At 38.6% G+C, this 18,880-nt stretch overlaps 1 protein-coding gene across 9 annotated transcripts in view; it reads left to right on the top strand.

Annotated features, from left to right (window-relative positions):
* Nucleotides 1-18,880, top strand: part of ANGPT1 (angiopoietin 1) — a 274,342-nt gene that overhangs the window by 146,385 nt on the left and 109,077 nt on the right. For all 9 annotated transcript variants that reach the window (XR_012416596.1, XR_012416595.1, XR_012416597.1 and 6 more), the window contains exon 2: nucleotides 5,912-6,067. Coding sequence is in view for 6 of the 9 variants with exons in the window: in XM_073999303.1 (XP_073855404.1) it covers nucleotides 5,912-6,067 (156 nt within the window). In the remaining 3 variants the exon portion in view is untranslated. The remainder of the gene's footprint in view (nucleotides 1-5,911; nucleotides 6,068-18,880) is intronic.

Raw genomic sequence — 18,880 nt, 5'->3', positions numbered from 1 at the left:
TGTCTTTTTTTAAATAAGGCCATAAACCTAGATATAGTTGCATTTTCAATATTGCCATTGATTTATGGAACAATGAGATTAGATAAAACCATCAACATTTAAGGCATTTTTTGCATTGTTTTACCTTTTTATTGCTTTCCCATATTTACCCTTTTGCTTTATTTCATGGTTGTTTTGCCATAACTGAGTGATACCATATGCACCAACATCCAATGAGGGTCCATTTAATCTGCACCATATTTTAAGCAAGCAATGCCTTTGTCAATTTTTATAGGGTTTAAAATGTTATTTTCTTAAGAATTACATGGAGAAATTATATTCTTTGTGCTTTAAGATATGCTCTGGTTTAAGAGACCCCTTGAAGTGGTCACTTGAAGTGAAATGATACAGAATGCATTTCACATACAAGACATGTCATAATCTCACACAGATTTTGGTTCTCATGAACCTGAAGCCCCCAAGGGTTTTGAGAGTCTAGTAAAAGCTCTCCCAAAATTCTCTCTCATGACGGAGAATGATAGCATCAATTCTCCCCTGCTCATTGGGCAAAAGACAGGGGTATGCGATTTATGAGAGAACTACAAATGGCTGATTATATTACCTTCTTAAAAATATGTTTTCTTTGCCTACTTAACACTAAGACTTTTCATACAGCTGACTGGATATTTGCTTTCTCACCATGGGTAATATTTCCTCCTAAGATAGTACAGTCATCAATCAATATGCAAATGTATACATTAAAAACTGATCAATCTTTGAACAAGTTTCACCTCATCATTTCTGTAGCTTTCATTTTTACATATATTGTGCAGGAATATAGTGTATTATCAGAATTTATTTTTAACATTGGTAATAATATGCTTGCGTTTGATGAGTGACATTCCTTCAGAATGGAGCTACTGGGAAATCTAGCCTCAAAGCAACATACCAGCTCTGCCAACAACCCACTGTGTGATCTTAGACGATTTACTTAACTTCCGTGAGCCTCTGTTTAGACATCAGTGAAATGAGGAAAATAATACTTACAGTACCTGGATTGTTCTAAAGATTCAATGAACTGTGTATTTGTAAAAGCTGGTACATATCTAGCCTTTGTAGAGGCTTTGTGTATTATTGTTATTCCCGGTATTATATTTTACAATGGTTGGCAAGAAATAGAATGAGCAGAACAAAATAAACTTACGTTACTAAGAAAAAAAGGTAAGAACTAATGAGAGGGTTTTTAATGATTCCCTTCTATTAAAAGTACTGGCAAAGTAAGCTTTCCACATACCTGGCCCTAGGGGTTCTCATCCCACCTCAAATTAACTTGGTCGCCACTATGGTGAAGCCAAGTGAAAGTAATTACCCTCTAATGATGCATTTTTTCCTCAAAGGAATAAATATTATAAATATTATAATATATTATGTTATATTATAATGATGAACATGCAATAGCTGACTAAAATTGAAATTATCAACCAATCATCCAGGCAGCTAGTCCAATAACAGAACACTTCCCACAACTCTGAGGCTAGTAGAACATCAGAAGATAGAGTTGAGATTTTTCTTTGATGTCTGACTTTTCTTTGATTTCTACAAAGTCACTGAAGGCCTCAAATTTTTAAACTATAAAATGGAATCAATTCTCTCCTTGTAAGTTTGGTATAAGGATCAAGTCAGACAATGTGTACAAAGGCTATGCAAATATTAAATCACTTTACAAATGCAACATTTTTTTTCCTTGAAAGTCATCATTTATTGTCATTTCATTTCAAATCGAATTCTACAATCCTCTTCCTAGCATTTTGGCCAATAATTTATAAAACTCTGGCATGGCAGTATACTCAAATAATTTTATGATTCAGATTTAGAGACTCCTACATTATAACTCATTAGCTCTTGTGATCAGCAACTTCTAAGCTTAAAATTCACATCTTAGATGTTTATAAAATATTGAACCTTAAAGTAGCTGTCATTTTCTGTAAACATATTTTAAAACCAGTAGCGAATATATGAAGACAATCAAATTTGTTACAAATCTTTTCTGAACCTGGCTGCTATGGCACATCAAGATGGATTTCACAGTTATAGATCTACAGAGGAATGTTTAGAGATAAGATGAAAGCAGTCCTCCTTATTAATCACACATTGTGTATTTGACTTCTGCCTCCTGCTTCAGTCTTTAAATCAACTACATCTGGTTCTTGCTACTTAAGTGTGCCATTAGATTTTGCATTAAAAGGCAGTTACTCCTGGAGAAGGCAGCCCCATTTGATTAAAAAATAATTAACTAGAGCTATATTCATGCTACTCATCATGGCAGCCTAAATGAGCATTTTAGTATAGGTTGGAGACTTACTTTATTTCTACAACAGGGTCAGCAGAACTGAGAGGTACTTTATGGTTGCGATGAATGCTAGCATGAAATAGTTACTTTGCTTTGCTGGTGTCAACCTTTATAGTTACAGAAAGCACAATAATACAGAATGGTCAACAGCTGATACAAAAAGACTGAACCTTGATGTAGCCACCTATGCTGAGGGTGTCCTCCCTGTGAAGACTAGGCTACATGATTATTATTACACCTGGAGCAAGTCAAACTCTGGGAACAGATTCCTGCTAACCAACGGCATAAGAAAATGATGCACAATTATCAAGCAGATCTTGTATTGGAGTTCACTGATCAGTGAACTCTCTCAGGAGGAAAATTTGCATAGAAAGTCAGATTTCTCGATAAGCAGGGAATCTGATATTTCAAAGTAAATTTGATGGTTTAAATCAGTGTTACTCAAGGACATTGCTGTCATTTAGGAAATATGTTAAGAAGTTTGCACCAGAATACAAACTAGAGCATCACTTTCTTCATTGAGAAAGTCTTGCATGTGTGTTTGTATATATACACATCAAGTGAACGAACTAAACAGTGTGCTTAGTGACATAGACAATTTGCATCCTAGTGCAAACTCCTCATTTCATGGCTATTCACAAGCAGGTCTCATACAGGCAGTTATTCTATGGACCACACTTTGAGATGCACTGATTCTTTACCTGAATAAGAATTACATTGGGAAGCTTTATAAAATGTACAGTTTCCCAGTACATGACCTTAAAGATTTCTGGTGTTTTGTACCTCCATCTGCATTTTAAAATTCTCCCCACATAGTTTTGATGAACACTCAAGCTTTAAGAGCTACATAATAAAATGCATAGCATAATGAAGCAGTGCTATAGGCTAAATAGGTTAGAGGTTAACAACATGGCTTTTGGAGCTGCGAGTTGAGTTCTTGCTTGTTCTTGAGCAAGTTGTTTGGGGGTTTCTGTGCCTCAATAGTCTATCTATACAGCAACTATAACATACATAATTGTGAGGTTTAAGTGTGATTATAAAAGGAAAACATGTAGCTCAGTGCCTGTTGCATAGTAGGCAATTGATAACTGTCAGCTATGAGTGATAGCTATTATCTTTATAATGGAGACATATCTATAATTTTTTAAGATACATACACTTATGTATAACCTCAAATTCCTTGGAAAAGTGAGGAACATACTGTTAATGTTTTCCTGCCTGAAATTTCTTCTGCTAAACATTGATCAAAGGTAAAGATCTAAAATCTTGGTTGTAAGTGTTAAAAATCTAAATCAATGTGATTGAAGGGGAAAAAAGGTTGGCTGCTCAATGGGAGACTGTTAGATCATGCAACTTACGACTGAATGTCCAAGGGTGGAACTAGCTAAAAATAGAGCTAGGTCCAGGTGCTCAAAAGGTATCACCTGACTCTGTGTCTATCTATGTATGCATCCAGGTATCTATGTATGTACATAGATCGATTGATCTGTCTGTCTATCTATCTATCTATCTATCTATCTATCTATCTATCTATCTATCTATCTATCTATCTATCTATCTCCCTATCTAACATCTGTCTTTCTGAGTCAGCTTCATTCTTGGGTGACTCTGGTTTTGTGGTGGCAAAATCGGGCATCAACTGTATTGGGCATATGTCACCAGCTTATTAACCACAGAGGAAAACAAAGTTATTTTGTAAACGAGTTTGATGAAATTTCAGAACTGAGGCTAATGGCCTTTCTTGTGATGTCTTCCCATTCTTGAGCAATTCACACTTATGAAGTAAGAGCAGAACATTCTGACTTGCCAGGTTAGAACCTGTACTCATTCGTGATGCTGGGGTGGGACAACTCTACCAGAAGCATTTGTTCTGAAGGGCAAAAAGATAATTTCCCAAAAGAAAGTTAAGGAATGCTATTAGGAAAAAGGGAACATAGGATGTGGAATCCAAAATGACAGATTTTTATTATGCTGTCATACCCTCTTTTTCTCTACTTGCCTCTTGTTGTTTAAATATGTTGGTTCAATTGGAGTAAAGTCAAGATTTGGCCTGTAGGCCTCACATTTTGATAATTTTCAGAGATTTATTCTAATATATTTTGTATTTGTTTTATAATAAACTTTTATAGGTTGGATTTTTTTTCCTCCTATGTCTAATTTGGGGGAAAAAGAATGAAGGGGAATTATGTTATATTGACCAAGAATGAATTTAGGATGTATTAATAATAATATGAGTTTGATTGAAAACTCATTTTCGTTAGCATGGGACAGATTCGTGTTTGATAAATAGAAATAAGCAAGGGATGATGTTAGCAAGTGAGCTGCCAAAGCTTTACAAAGGGGAATTTACATTTAGACTATATTTATTACATGATAATAATTTTACAATGGATTATGAAATAGTGGATGTATTATGGTTCACTAAATCAGTAAAAATCACGTAGCTGTTAATGATTTGGAACCCGGCTTGTGAAGCACGACTTGGCAGAGCTATCAAGTGGTTGAAAGTGTTGGTATGAGAGTTAAGGACTTCAGTGCTCAAGTCCAAGTCTGACTGTTTTTGTGGTGTGTGGCCTTGGACCTGACTTCTCTAGGATGCAATTTCCCTATATGTATAATTGAGTAATAAAATGTAGTGATCACACAGTGGTGGAGGAATTAAGTGCACTGACAGGGAGGTACAGGTTTCTTTTGTATTTTTCAAATAATGGATATGTTCAGCTTTATTCTCCCAGGTACCTCATAGCCTCCCTTGCAGTAAGTCACCTCATAATTCTCCATGGTTCCTATGGCACCATTTATTTTAGCACTATACTCTTCTCTAAGATGGCACCATAAAGGACTAAATATTACCCAAAGCAAGAAGGGGAAATGCTGCTATATGGGTTGTACTTTCAGTCCTATTTTTGAGCTTGCGAAGGAGCACAGAGAATGATTATAGCCACCTCTCAGGCTTTGAAGCTCATTTCATACATCATTGCCTATATTTTAATGTTCCTTTAAAGGTTTTTGTTTTGGACATCATCCTTCCTCCCACTCCTCATCCCATTCCCCCAAAGCAGTGTGATCTTTCATTTATCATTACAAAAATGGAAGCAGGAGGCTGAATTTTTCTGAGATAAGTGGTCAGTATGGTGTAATGGAAAAACTAGAGCACCAATAATTCGATTTAAATTAGTATGGGAATTTGGCTGCATTCTTGCTGAACAACCTTGGGTTTATCACTGGCCCTCTCTGATTCTATTTTTTCATCTATAAAAGAAACAGAACAATAAAGCTGACTGTGATACATCTTTGCTATAAACGCTAAATGGAGAATGTCAACAATGAGAAAGTGTGATCCAAGTGCAAATTGTCATTACGATTGGGATTATTATAAATATATTATCAGTATATTAGGAATTTATTGACAACTGGATTCCTGTGTGCTCTGCTCCCATTTCTCCAACTCCCAGAGATGCAGAGGATCCCTGCCAGATGGCTGATTTGCCAGCTGTGTCTTGTTTTGTCATTGTAAATATTACAGGCCCCAACTGGGAGGCTTTGCTTATAATGTGATGTTTTGTCCTTTATCTCTTGCAGCTTGAGAATTACATTGTGGAAAATATGAAGTCGGAGATGGCCCAGATACAGCAGAATGCAGTTCAGAACCACACGGCTACCATGCTGGAGATAGGAACCAGTCTGCTGTCTCAGACTGCAGAGCAGACCAGAAAGCTGACAGATGTTGAGACCCAGGTACACCCCCAGGGCCAGAGTCCACAGACTCAACCAGGAAGATTTTTTTTCTTTAGCTTGCTCCATAAACACAGAGCACATTTCAGCACTGTGATTAGGGAAACATACATTTTGTTTATTGGTAATAACAACAATGACTGCCTGACATGCTATGCGTGTTTCTTTTGATCTAATGAGGGTTGGTATATTTAGCTTTGCATATGTTTGCAAAAACAGGGCCAGCAAAGGACCTCATCAATGTTTAAGTTCAAATAAGTACTGCAGCTACCAACTGTGATATGATATGTGTCAAACAAAGTAACTATTTGGGTCAGATTGGTGTCTTTGTTTTGTATTTTTGACCTATTTTGTTTTGTCTCTGGTAATGCTGTAGCCATAAGGGCACTTGCAGATGGATTTTGCATTCAGCAGATAGAAAGGAAAATTCCAAATGAAGCTATCAGGAATATGTGTGTATATACATATATCTACCTATTAAGGCCAATGACGTAACTTATTTGAGCACTGAGTAAAAACTAGGGATGCCCTTTCATCACCACTGTCATAAACACGCCATCATAGTTTACTGGCAAATAGCAAATATCATTTTTGATGACTATCATTTTGATGACTGTCATTTTTAATTGTCTCTTTGCTCCCTTTTAGCCATGAAAATCATTATTCCAGTTACCATTCTGAAACCCAAGGGATGATTCTATCCCAACGTAGTTGATTTCTGACATGAAAGCTGAAATATATACATTCAAAAATAAGGTGCAACATGATTTCTATTTTATTTCATTTGTGTTATTGGCATCACAGATAGGTTGGTATTTAAAGAAAAATAGCAATGGTAATTGATACAGATAAAACATTTTATATAACGCAACTTCCCCTGCACAAATGGTTTTTATGAAAATCACTTAGAGCAGATAGATCTTTTAGCTAGAAGTCACTAGCTTGAGTGATTTCTCATATTCATGCAGCTAGTGTATAAAATCTGGGATTCAAACTCCAGGGTACTCATTTCTTTTCTATCCCCCTTGATTAGTAACACTAATAATTAACTAATTGAATAAGAACTTAAGTATTGACTACATTGAAGCAATGATTCACATGAGCTTTGGAAAATACTTTTTGCTGCCCATCAGCATCAGATGAACATGGGAGATGGGTGGAACTACATATTGTCCCTGAAAATTACCAGACTTTGTCTAATCATTCATTGTCACAGTAAGTTTGGTAATATATGCACCCTGGTTTCTTGTGGTATAAATAATGTGATTGTATTATTTATTTTATTTTATTAGAACAGAATGCTCACCCTCTCCTACAAAATACTCTCATGTTCAAAAACAAATGCACAATATATCCTACTTAATTGCATATTTGAAATTTGTATAAGTTTCTATTACAATAACTTTTATAGAACACATGGAAGGGTCTTGTTTAATTTTTTTATCCCCTAAAACATTGTGCCTTGGGTTGTTTTTTGATCTCTTTCTACCTAGGAGTTGGAATTGTGGGGAAAAAAATGTCCCATTGTTAGTATGTTAATCTCCAAACTGTTAAGATGCATGCTGTGTAAAGTATTAAGAGATAAATTGTTCTACATCCTTAAGGCCAGAAGATGTGTACTTTATTGAAAATGGTACAGAAAATTCAATGAAAAAGAATCACTACTCCCTGTATGAAGCAGCTAAAACTTACTATTAAAGACCAAGGAAAGTTTATTAGATACAGCGAGAACAATTTTAAGATAGCGGAAACCCAGAAAACATTTCCAAAATCACAAATCCATCACGAGTAGCAATAAGAGGAAAGTAGAAAAGGACAACAATGGCTCAAATTATGCCCTGCCTTAAGAAGGGAAGCCTATGTGTTTTTTTCCCTTTCATTTTCATGTCTTCCAATTGCCTATGCTATTTGTAGTTGTGATGCTTCAAACTTGTTATATGTAAATGTGTACCCTTGTGCTACTTATTTGAACTATTGCAACAGGACATGTTCTGCTTAGACATAACCACTCAAGTGAACTCAAATCCTGATTCAGAGCCAAGTTTACAAAAGTAATCTGAATTATTTCTTAACCTCCATACACTCTATTCATTTATAGTAAGCATTTATAAACCACTAGATCCTTCTGTGCTATCCAGGTATGCTCTCATGGTTTTCCTCCTATATTCATCTAACATGGCTTCACACTGGTAAGGGTTGCTTTTCCTAAAACTGACTTCAGGTCCTCAGTTTATTTCAGGAACTCATGACAATGTCTTTCCAATACATTTTAGGGCCCTAGCTTTCACACGATTATGTTATAAAATAATTAACTTATTGCTTTCTAGTCTTCTGCTGACCTTTTAGATTTACAACTTAACAAAACTTGGAAAGCCACAGGTTCACTCCATAGCATTTTAAGATCCTCCTGTGCTCAAAAAAGTATCATGATCAGGAAAGATACCAGTAATGACCACACCTGAATAACACTGCTGGCCATTGTGGCAATGATTAGAAACCACTACCATGCCTTTTCCTTCCCCCTTAGTCTGGCTTGCAGTGTTTTTCTCACTCTGTTATCAGTTTGTACCAATATCTCTCTGCTTTCAAGTTCCTCTTTCCAAGAGTACAATATGAAGGGGTTTGTTTGAGGAATTATTCATGTCACTTCCTGTAGTGTCATTCTATTTCTCACTTCTTTCTCAGGCAAATTTGGTTTTGGGGGAAATTAACAGACAAACAAATCGCCTTAAATTTTACCTCTAATAATCCATGCTTGGCTCAGTTCTAAATAATTTTACATATATTAGCTATTTAATAATAATAATGAATTCTATAAGGTAGATGATGTACCATGCTATGTTTATTTCCTTATTATCATTTATTATCATTTTTTGAGATAGGGTCTCACTCTGTCACCCAGGCTGGAGTGCAGTGACTGATCAGGGCTCACTGCAGCCTCAACCTTCGGGTTTCAGGTGATCCTCCCACTCCAGCCTCACGAGCAGCTGGGACTACAGGTGTGTGCCACCATGCTCAGCTAACTTCTTTATTTTTTGTAGAGACCAGGTCTTGCTATGTTGCCCAGGCTTGTCTCGACCTCGTAGGTTCAAGCAATTCACCTGCCTTGGCCTCCCAAAGTGCTTGGATTACAGACATGAGCAATCACTCCTGCCTTTGGGTGCTTCCTTATGTAAGATGTTTTAATGGGTCCTATTAGAATGCAACAAGTAAAGCAGTCTTTACCTTCATGAGTTTGAGTTAATGTGGTAAAACACTTCTAAGTCATTTCTTTCTTGACTTTCAGTCAAATTAATGATCTGTGGAGCCCTTCCTCACAGCCTTAAAGATGTACCTTTCCAGTCTCCTACTGTGGGAAGTATAATTGACCACTGCTCACCAATGGCTGTGCCCTGAAATCCATTGCTGTGTTGGTGCAGAGACCACAGTTTCCAGCAGTCACTTCCACTCATTGTGGCAGGGATATGTAGGCCTGCTCCTGGGAGCTGTACAAGTCCACTGACACATGACTTTGGCTAGGGGCTCTTCATCAGCCTGCTGGAGCTGTTGCATGGCTGTCTTGAGGGATAAGACTTCCACCCAACTCTTCTTCCTTCCCTCTCCTCTTTCCTGCAGTTAGACCGGCATCCCAGTCTGAAGCCTCTCCAAACCTCCTCTGGCTTCCTCCCAATTTTTCCTCATGGGCATTTCCCCTAATATATTTCCTGCATGTTTAATCCCATTTAATCATCCTTTCAGACATCACAAATGATCACATGTGCTGTTTGTACCTCAATAGCACTCATTAGAAATATAAGGCAAGCCAGGTATGGAGGCCCACACCTAAAATCCCAGCACTGTAGGGGACAGACAGATGGAAAAATGATTTGAGCCCAGGAGTTTGACAGCAACCTGGGCAACATAGCAAGATCCTATCTCTAAAAAAAAAAAAGACAGGCATAGTAATGCATGCCTGTAGCCTAGTTACTCAGGGGGCTAAGGCTGGAGGATCCCTTGAGCCTAGGAAGTTCAAAGTTGCAGTGAGCTATGATCACACCACTGCACTCCAGTATGGTTGACAGAGCAAGACCCTATCTTTAAATATATATATACTTGTGTGTGTGTGTGTGTGTGTGTGTGTGTGTGTATTAGGCAGTTCAGAAACAGTTTGCTCAATGAGCACGAATCTTTAGGCATAAGCAGATTTCTTCTTATATCTACACTCAAAGGGCAGCTCTCAAAGTTGAGCTGCTGTATCTCTTTGTCTTGATGAGAAACAGTTGAATACACTTTTAATTTTGGTTTAATGGAAATGATGAAACAAATTTTTTAGTGGGTCATTTAAGCAAAATATCTTGTAATTAATTTTCTTACAAGGTTTAGGAAAAGTGTTTGATAAGCCACTAGGAGGGGGCTCAGCAGCCTATGGCCCACAGGTCAAATTTGACCAGCCATCTTATTTTGTAGATAAAGTTTTATTGGACACAGCTGCACTCATATATTTATATGTTGTCTGTGGCTGCTATTTCACTAAATGGCACAGCTAAATTGTTATACCAGAGACTATTTGGCCCACCAAGCCTAAGATGTTTACTATCTGGGCCTTTACAGAAAAATCTGACCAACTCCTGCACTAGGATGTAAATTCCTAAGAAGCGGGTTTTTTGTTGTTGTTCTTGTTCTTGTTCACTGCTCTATCGACAGGATTTAGAACAGGACTGGTGCATAGGCTCTCAATAAATACTTGTGAATAAAACTAAGTTTTAGTCCCTTAATCTCTGCAGGTTTCAGCCCAATGTCGCCAAGCCTGAGGACAATATGCTGAGGCTTGTGTGTTGATGGTAATAGGCACCCACAAATAGCTGATGGATCAGAAGAGGACTTTGAACAGAAGCAGTCTACTGCAAAGATGTCTGACCCAATTAAGAACATTGAGTGAATGGTTTTTTGTTTTTTGGGTTTTTTTGTTTATTTTTCTTTTCCATACTCTGGGAAGCATAATAAATTTAGACACCTTCCTTACTCGTGGTGCTAATTTGGGGGCGGGGGGGGGGCGGAGCAAGATGGCCGAATAGGAACAGCTCCAGTCTCCAACTCCCAGCGCGAGCGACACAGAAGACTGGTGATTTCTGCATTTTCAACTGAGGTACTGGGTTCATCTCACTGGGGAGTGCCGGACGATCGGTGCTGGTCAGCTGCTGCAGCCCGACCAGCGAGAGCTGAAGCAGGGCGAGGCATTGCCTCACCTGGGAAGCGCAAGGGGGAAGGGAATCCCTTTTCCTAGCCAGGGGAACTGAGACACACAACACCTGGAAAATCGGGTAACTCCCACCCCAATACTGCGCTTTAAGCCAACAGGCACACCAGGAGATCATATCCCACACCTGGCCGGGAGGGTCCCACACCCACGGAGCCTCCCTCATTGCTAGCACAGCAGTCTGTGATCTACCGGCAAGGCAGCAGCGAGGCTGGGGGAGGGGCGCCCGCCATTGCTGAGGCTTAAGTAGGCAAACAAAGCTGCTGAGAAGCTCGAAGTGGGTGGAGCTCACAGCAGCTCAAGGAAACCTGCCTGTCTCTGTAGACTCCACCTCTGGGGACAGGGCAATAACAAACATAGCCGAAACCTCTGCAGACGCAAACGACTCTGTCTGACAGCTTTGAAGAGAGCAGTGGATCTCCCAACACGGAGGTTGAGATCTGAGAAGGGACAGACTTCCTGCTCAAGTGGGTCCCTGACCCCTGAGTAGCCTAACTGGGAGACATCCCCCACTAGGGGCAGTCTGACACCCCACACCTCACAGGGTGTAGTACACCCCTGAGAGGAAGCTTCCAAAGCAAGAATCAGACAGGTACACTCGCTGTTCAGAAATATTCTATCTTCTGCAGCCTCTGCTGCTGATACCCAGGCAAACAGGGTCTGGAGTGGACCTCAAGTAATCTCCAACAGACCTACAGCTGAGGGTCCTGACTGTTAGAAGGAAAACTATCAAACAGGACGGATACCTACACCAAAACCCCATCAGTACATCACCATCATCAAAGACCAGAGGCAGATAAAACCACAAAGATGGGGAAAAAGCAGGGCAGAAAAGCTGGAAATTCCAAAAATAAGAGCGCATCTCCCCCGGCAAAGGAGCGCAGCTCATCGCCAGCAACGGATCAAAGCTGGACGGAGAATGACTTTGACGAGATGAGAGAAGAAGGCTTCAGTCCATCAAATTTCTCAGAGCTAAAGGAGGAATTACGTACCCAGCGCAAAGAAACTAAAAATCTTGAAAAAAAAGTGGAAGAATTGATGGCTAGAGTAATTAATGCAGAGAAGGTCATAAACGAAATGAAAGAGATGAAAACCATGACACGAGAAATACGTGACAAATGCACAAGCTTCAGTAACCGACTCGATCAACTGGAAGAAAGAGTATCTGCGATTGAGGATCAAATGAATGAAATGAAGCGAGAAGAGAAACCAAAAGAAAAAAGAAGAAAAAGAAATGAACAAAGCCTGCAAGAAGTATGGGATTATGTAAAAAGACCAAATCTACGTCTGATTGGGGTGCCTGAAAGTGAGGGGGAAAATGGAACCAAGTTGGAAAACACTCTTCAGGATATCATCCAGGAGAACTTCCCCAACCTAGTAGGGCAGGCCAACATTCAAATCCAGGAAATACAGAGAACGCCACAAAGATACTCCTCGAGAAGAGCAACTCCAAGACACATAATTGCCAGATTCACCAAAGTTGAAATGAAGGAAAAAATCTTAAGGGCAGCCAGAGAGAAAGGTCGGGTTACCCACAAAGGGAAGCCCATAAGACTAACAGCAGATCTCTCAGCAGAAACTCTCCAAGCCAGAAGAGAGTGGGGGCCAATATTCAACATTCTTAAAGAAAAGAATTTTCAACCCAGAATTTCATATCCAGCCAAACTAAGTTTCATAAGTGAAGGAGAAATAAAATCCTTTACAGATAAGCAAATGCTTAGAGATTTTGTCACCACTAGGCCTGCCTTACAAGAGACCCTGAAGGAAGCACTAAACATGGAAAGGAACAACTGGTACCAGCCATTGCAAAAACATGCCAAAATGTAAAGACCATCGAGGCTAGGAAGAAACTGCATCAACTAACGAGCAAAATCACCAGTTAATATCATAATGGCAGGATCAAGTTCACACATAACAATCTTAACCTTAAATGTAAATGGACTAAATGCTCCAATTAAAAGACACAGACTGGCAAACTGGATAAAGAGTCAAGACCCATCAGTCTGCTGTATTCAGGAGACCCATCTCACACGCAGAGACATACATAGGCTCAAAATAAAGGGATGGAGGAAGATTTACCAAGCAAATGGAGAACAAAAAAAAGCGGGGGTTGCAATACTAGTCTCTGATAAAACAGACTTTAAACCATCAAAGATCAAAAGAGACAAAGAAGGCCATTACATAATGGTAAAGGGATCAATTCAACAGGAAGAGCTAACTATCCTAAATATATATGCACCCAATACAGGAGCACCCAGATTCATAAAGCAAGTCCTTAGAGACTTACAAAGAGACTTAGACTCCCATACAATAATAATGGGAGACTTCAACACTCCACTGTCAACATTAGACAGATCAACGAGACAGAAAGTTAACAAGGATATCCAGGAATTGAACTCATCTCTGCAGCAAGCAGACCTAATAGACATCTATAGAACTCTCCACCCCAAATCAACAGAATATACATTCTTCTCAGCACCACATCGTACTTACTCCAAAATCGACCACGTAATTGGAAGTAAAGCACTCCTCAGCAAATGTACAAGAACAGAAATTATAACAAACTGTCTCTCAGACCACAGTGCAATCAAACTAGAACTCAGGACTAAGAAACTCAATCAAAACCGCTCAACTACATGGAAACTGAACAACCTGCTCCTGAATGACTACTGGGTACATAACAAAATGAAGGCAGAAATAAAGATGTTCTTTGAAACCAATGAGAACAAAGATACAACATACCAGAATCTCTGGGACACATTTAAAGCAGTGTGTAGAGGGAAATTTATAGCACTAAATGCCCACAAGAGAAAGCAGGAAAGATCTAAAATTGACACTCTAACATCACAATTAAAAGAACTAGAGAAGCAAGAGCAAACACATTCGAAAGCTAGCAGAAGGCTAGAAATAACTAAGATCAGAGCAGAACTGAAGGAGATAGAGACACAAAAAACTCTCCAAAAAATCAATGAATCCAGGAGTTGGTTTTTTGAAAAGATCAACAAAATTGACAGACCACTAGCAAGACTAATAAAGAAGAAAAGAGAGAGGAATCAAATCGACGCAATTAAAAATGATAAAGGGGATATCACCACCGACCCCACAGAAATACAAACTACCATCAGAGAATACTATAAACACCTCTACGCAAATAAACTGGAAAATCTAGAAGAAATGGATAATTTCCTGGACACTTACACTCTTCCAAGACTAAACCAGGAAGAAGTTGAATCCCTGAATAGACCAATAGCAGGCTCTGAAATTGAGGCAATAATTAATAGCCTACCAACCAAAAAAAGTCCAGGACCAGATGGATTCACAGCTGAATTCTACCAGAGGTACAAGGAGGAGTTGGTACCATTCCTTCTGAAACTATTCCAATCAATAGAAAAAGAGGGAATCCTCCCTAACTCATTTTATGAGGCCAACATCATCCTGATACCAAAGCCTGGCAGAGACACAACTAAAAAGGAGAATTTTAGACCAATATCCCTGATGAACATCGATGCAAAAATCCTCAATAAAATACTGGCAAACCGGATTCAGCAACACATCAAAAAGCTTATCCACCATGATCAAGTGGGCTTCATCCCTGGGATGCAAGGCTGGTTCAACATTCACAAATCAATAAACATAATCCAGCATATAAACAGAACCAAAGACAAGAACCACATGATTATCTCAATTGATGCAGAAAAGGCTTTTGACAAAATTCAACAGCCCTTCATGCTAAAAACGCTCAATAAATTCGGTATTGATGGAACGTACCTCAAAATAATAACAGCTATTTATGACAAACCCACAGCCAATATCATACTGAATGGGCAAAAACTGGAAAAATTCCCTTTGAAAACTGGCACAAGACAGGGATGCCCTCTCTCACCACTCCTATTCAACATAGTATTGGAAGTTCTGGCTAGGGCAATTAGGCAAGAGAAAGAAATCAAGGGTATTCAGTTAGGAAAAGAAGAAGTCAAACTGTCCCTGTTTGCAGATGACATGATTGTATATTTAGAAAACCCCATCGTCTCAGCCCAAAATCTCCTTAAGCTGATAAGCAACTTCAGCAAAGTCTCAGGATACAAAATTAATGTGCAAAAATCACAAGCATTCTTATACACCAGTAACAGACAAACAGAGAGCCAAATCAGGAATGAACTTCCATTCACAATTGCTTCAAAGAGAATCAAATACCTAGGAATCCAACTTACAAGGGATGTAAAGGACCTCTTCAAGGAGAACTACAAACCACTGCTCAGTGAAATCAAAGAGGACACAAACAAATGGAAGAACATACCATGCTCATGGATAGGAAGAATCAATATCGTGAAAATGGCCATATTGCCCAAGGTAATTTATAGATTCAATGCCATCCCCATCAAGCTACCAATGAGTTTCTTCACAGAATTGGAAAAAACTGCTTTAAAGTTCATATGGAACCAAAAAAGAGCCCGCATCTCCAAGACAATCCTAAGTCAAAAGAACAAAGCTGGAGGCATCACGCTACCTGACTTCAAACTATACTACAAGGCTACAGTAACCAAAACAGCATGGTACTGGTACCAAAACAGAGATATAGACCAATGGAACAGAACAGAGTCCTCAGAAATAATACCACACATCTACAGCCATCTGATCTTTGACAAAACTGAGAGAAACAAGAAATGGGGAAAGGATTCCCTATTTAATAAATGGTGCTGGGAAAATTGGCTAGCCATAAGTAGAAAGCTGAAACTGGATCCTTTCCTTACTCCTTATACAAAAATTAATTCAAGATGGATTAGAGACTTAAATGTTAGACCTAATACCATAAAAATCCTAGAGGAAAACCTAGGTAGTACCATTCAGGACATAGGCATGGGCAAAGACTTCATGTCTAAAACACCAAAAGCAACGGCAGCAAAAGCCAAAATTGACAAATGGGATCTCATTAAATTAAAGAGCTTCTGCACAGCAAAAGAAACTACCACCAGAGTGAACAGGCAACCTACAGAATGGGAGAAAATTTTTGCAATCTACTCATCTGACAAAGGGCTAATATCCAGAACCTACAAGGAACTCAAACAAATTTACAAGAAAAAAACAAACAACCCCATCAAAAAGTGGGCAAAGGATATGAACAGACATTTCTCAAAAGAAGACATTCATACAGCCAACAGACACATGAAAAAATGCTCATCATCACTGGCCATCAGAGAAATGCAAATCAAAACCACAATGAGATACCATCTCACACCAGTTAGAATGGCGATCATTAAAAAGTCAGGAGACAACAGGTGCTGGAGAGGATGTGGAGAAATGGGAACACTTTTACACTGTTGGTGGGATTGTAAACTAGTTCAACCATTATGGAAAACAGTATGGCGATTCCTCAAGGATCTAGAACTAGATGTACCATATGACCCAGCCATCCCATTACTGGGTATATACCCAAAGGATTATAAATTATGCTGCTATAAAGACACATGCACACGTATGTTTATTGCAGCACTCTTCACAATAGCAAAGACTTGGAATCAACCCAAATGTCCATCAGTGACAGATTGGATTAAGAAAATGTGGCACATATACACCATGGAATACTATGCAGCCATCAAAAAGGATGAGTTTGCATCCTTTGTAGGGACATGGATGCAGCTGGAAACCATCATTCTTAGCAAACTATCACAAGAACAGAAAACCAAACACCGCATGTTCTCACTCATAGGTGGGAACTGAACAATGAGATCACATGGACTCAGGAAGGGGAACATCACACACCGGGGCCTATCATGGGGAGGGGGGAGGGGGGTGGGATTGCATTGGGAGTTATACCTGATGTAAACGATGAGTTGATGGGTGCAGCACACCAACATGGCACAAGTATACATATGTAACAAACCTGCACGTTATGCACATGTACCCTACAACTTAAAGTATAATTAAAAAAAAAAAAAAAAAAAAAAAAAATTTGGGGGCAGGGGCAGGGAGAGAGAGTTGGATGCCATCAGCCGCAACAAGCAGAGGACCTCATGGTTACTTGAAAGAAAGCATTTTGGTAGCAGTTGTTAGGGACTAGAGGGTGTCACTAACCAGAGGGAAGCTGCTTATTTACAGCTGCATGATAAGCCTGTGGGTAACAACCCAGACTCTGGAGATAGACTATCCGGTTGCATTCTGACTCTACTGAGCGTTAGCTGTATTGGGAGATTTATTTCTACCCACAATTCTGTGTCTGTAATGTAAGTACTATCTCTATCAAACTCTGTAACCAAATGAGGTGGTTATTATATTATAAAGATAATGTAGGGTTATATTATTATATTATAAATATATATATATATAATGAGGGTATTACTATTATAAATAAAATATATTTATATATAATATAAATAGAGAATATTATGTAATAGCTATATAATATTAATTATATATTACATCACAACTAAGATGAACAATAATTCCCTAAGATTATCTAATTTCTACATTCATATTTTCTCATCTTTCCACTAAAACTTTTATAGCAGTTTTGTTTTTCAAGATTTAAGAGTCCATTTAAATTTGAAGCAGTCTTCCCCTTTTTTTTTTTTTTGCCTGCTTTGACATTCTTAAGAAACTGGGTTGTTTTGTAAATCATCTCATGTTCTGCATTTGTCTGAATATTTCTTTATTATGACCTTTAATTTACCCTTCAATCCCCTATGGTTTCTCTAAACTGGAAGTTGAATCTAAAGACTTGTTCAGATTGAATGGAATATTGTGGCAGGGGTGTTCTGTGGAATTACTGGTCACTTCCTATTGCATCTCTTCAGGAGACACACACGCCAGATTGCTACTCCCTTAGTCATGCTGTTCTTTAACTTGGTTAGGGTCATAACCTCCATATCACCGCATCTCAATAGTTCACTTTTCCCTAGGACATTAACAGATAACCTGTAGGGTAATACTTTATCACATTGCCCATTATTAACCAAGTAAATTACTTCAATCATTTTGCAAAATGCTGATTTTCTAACTCTATCATTCCTTCTGCATGTATCAACCTTCATTCTTCTGTTAGAATTAATTGCCAAGGCATCATACTTTATGTTACGGATTTTTCTTTGGAAAAAAAATAACTAAAGCAAAAGGAAACATAACTCCGAAAACAGGGCCTATTTCAAAGCTAATGAGTCATTGAAAGAGATTTTTGGCCAGGTACACTGGCTCATGCCTATAATCCCAGCATGTTAGGAGGCTGAGGTGGTCAGATTGCTTGAACCCAGGAGTTCAAGACCAGCCTGGGCAACATGGCAGAGCCCTGTCTTTACAAAAAAACATATATGTAAAAAATTGCTGGGCACACCTCACCAGAACCCAAGAGGCTACAGTGAGTGTGGTCATGCCACTGCACTCCAGCCTGGGCAACAGAGTGAGACACTGTCTCTAAAAAAAAATATTTTTCTTTCTACCTCAGCCTCTGACTTTTAGCATTAATATTAATTTAAAGTATCAGAAGCACTCTTGAAAGTATTAAAGAGAGCTGGGTGAAATTTTCCGGCTCACTTTCTCTGGGAAACTAATACTTTTTATTTTTAAATGTTTACTTTTTTTAAAAAAAA

The sequence above is a fragment of the Macaca fascicularis genome, chromosome 8, assembly GCF_037993035.2.
Source record: "Macaca fascicularis isolate 582-1 chromosome 8, T2T-MFA8v1.1".
NCBI lineage: Eukaryota > Metazoa > Chordata > Mammalia > Primates > Cercopithecidae > Macaca > Macaca fascicularis.
The sequence above is the reverse complement of the archived record's forward strand: the minus strand, read 5'-3'. Positions and strand labels throughout refer to the sequence as shown.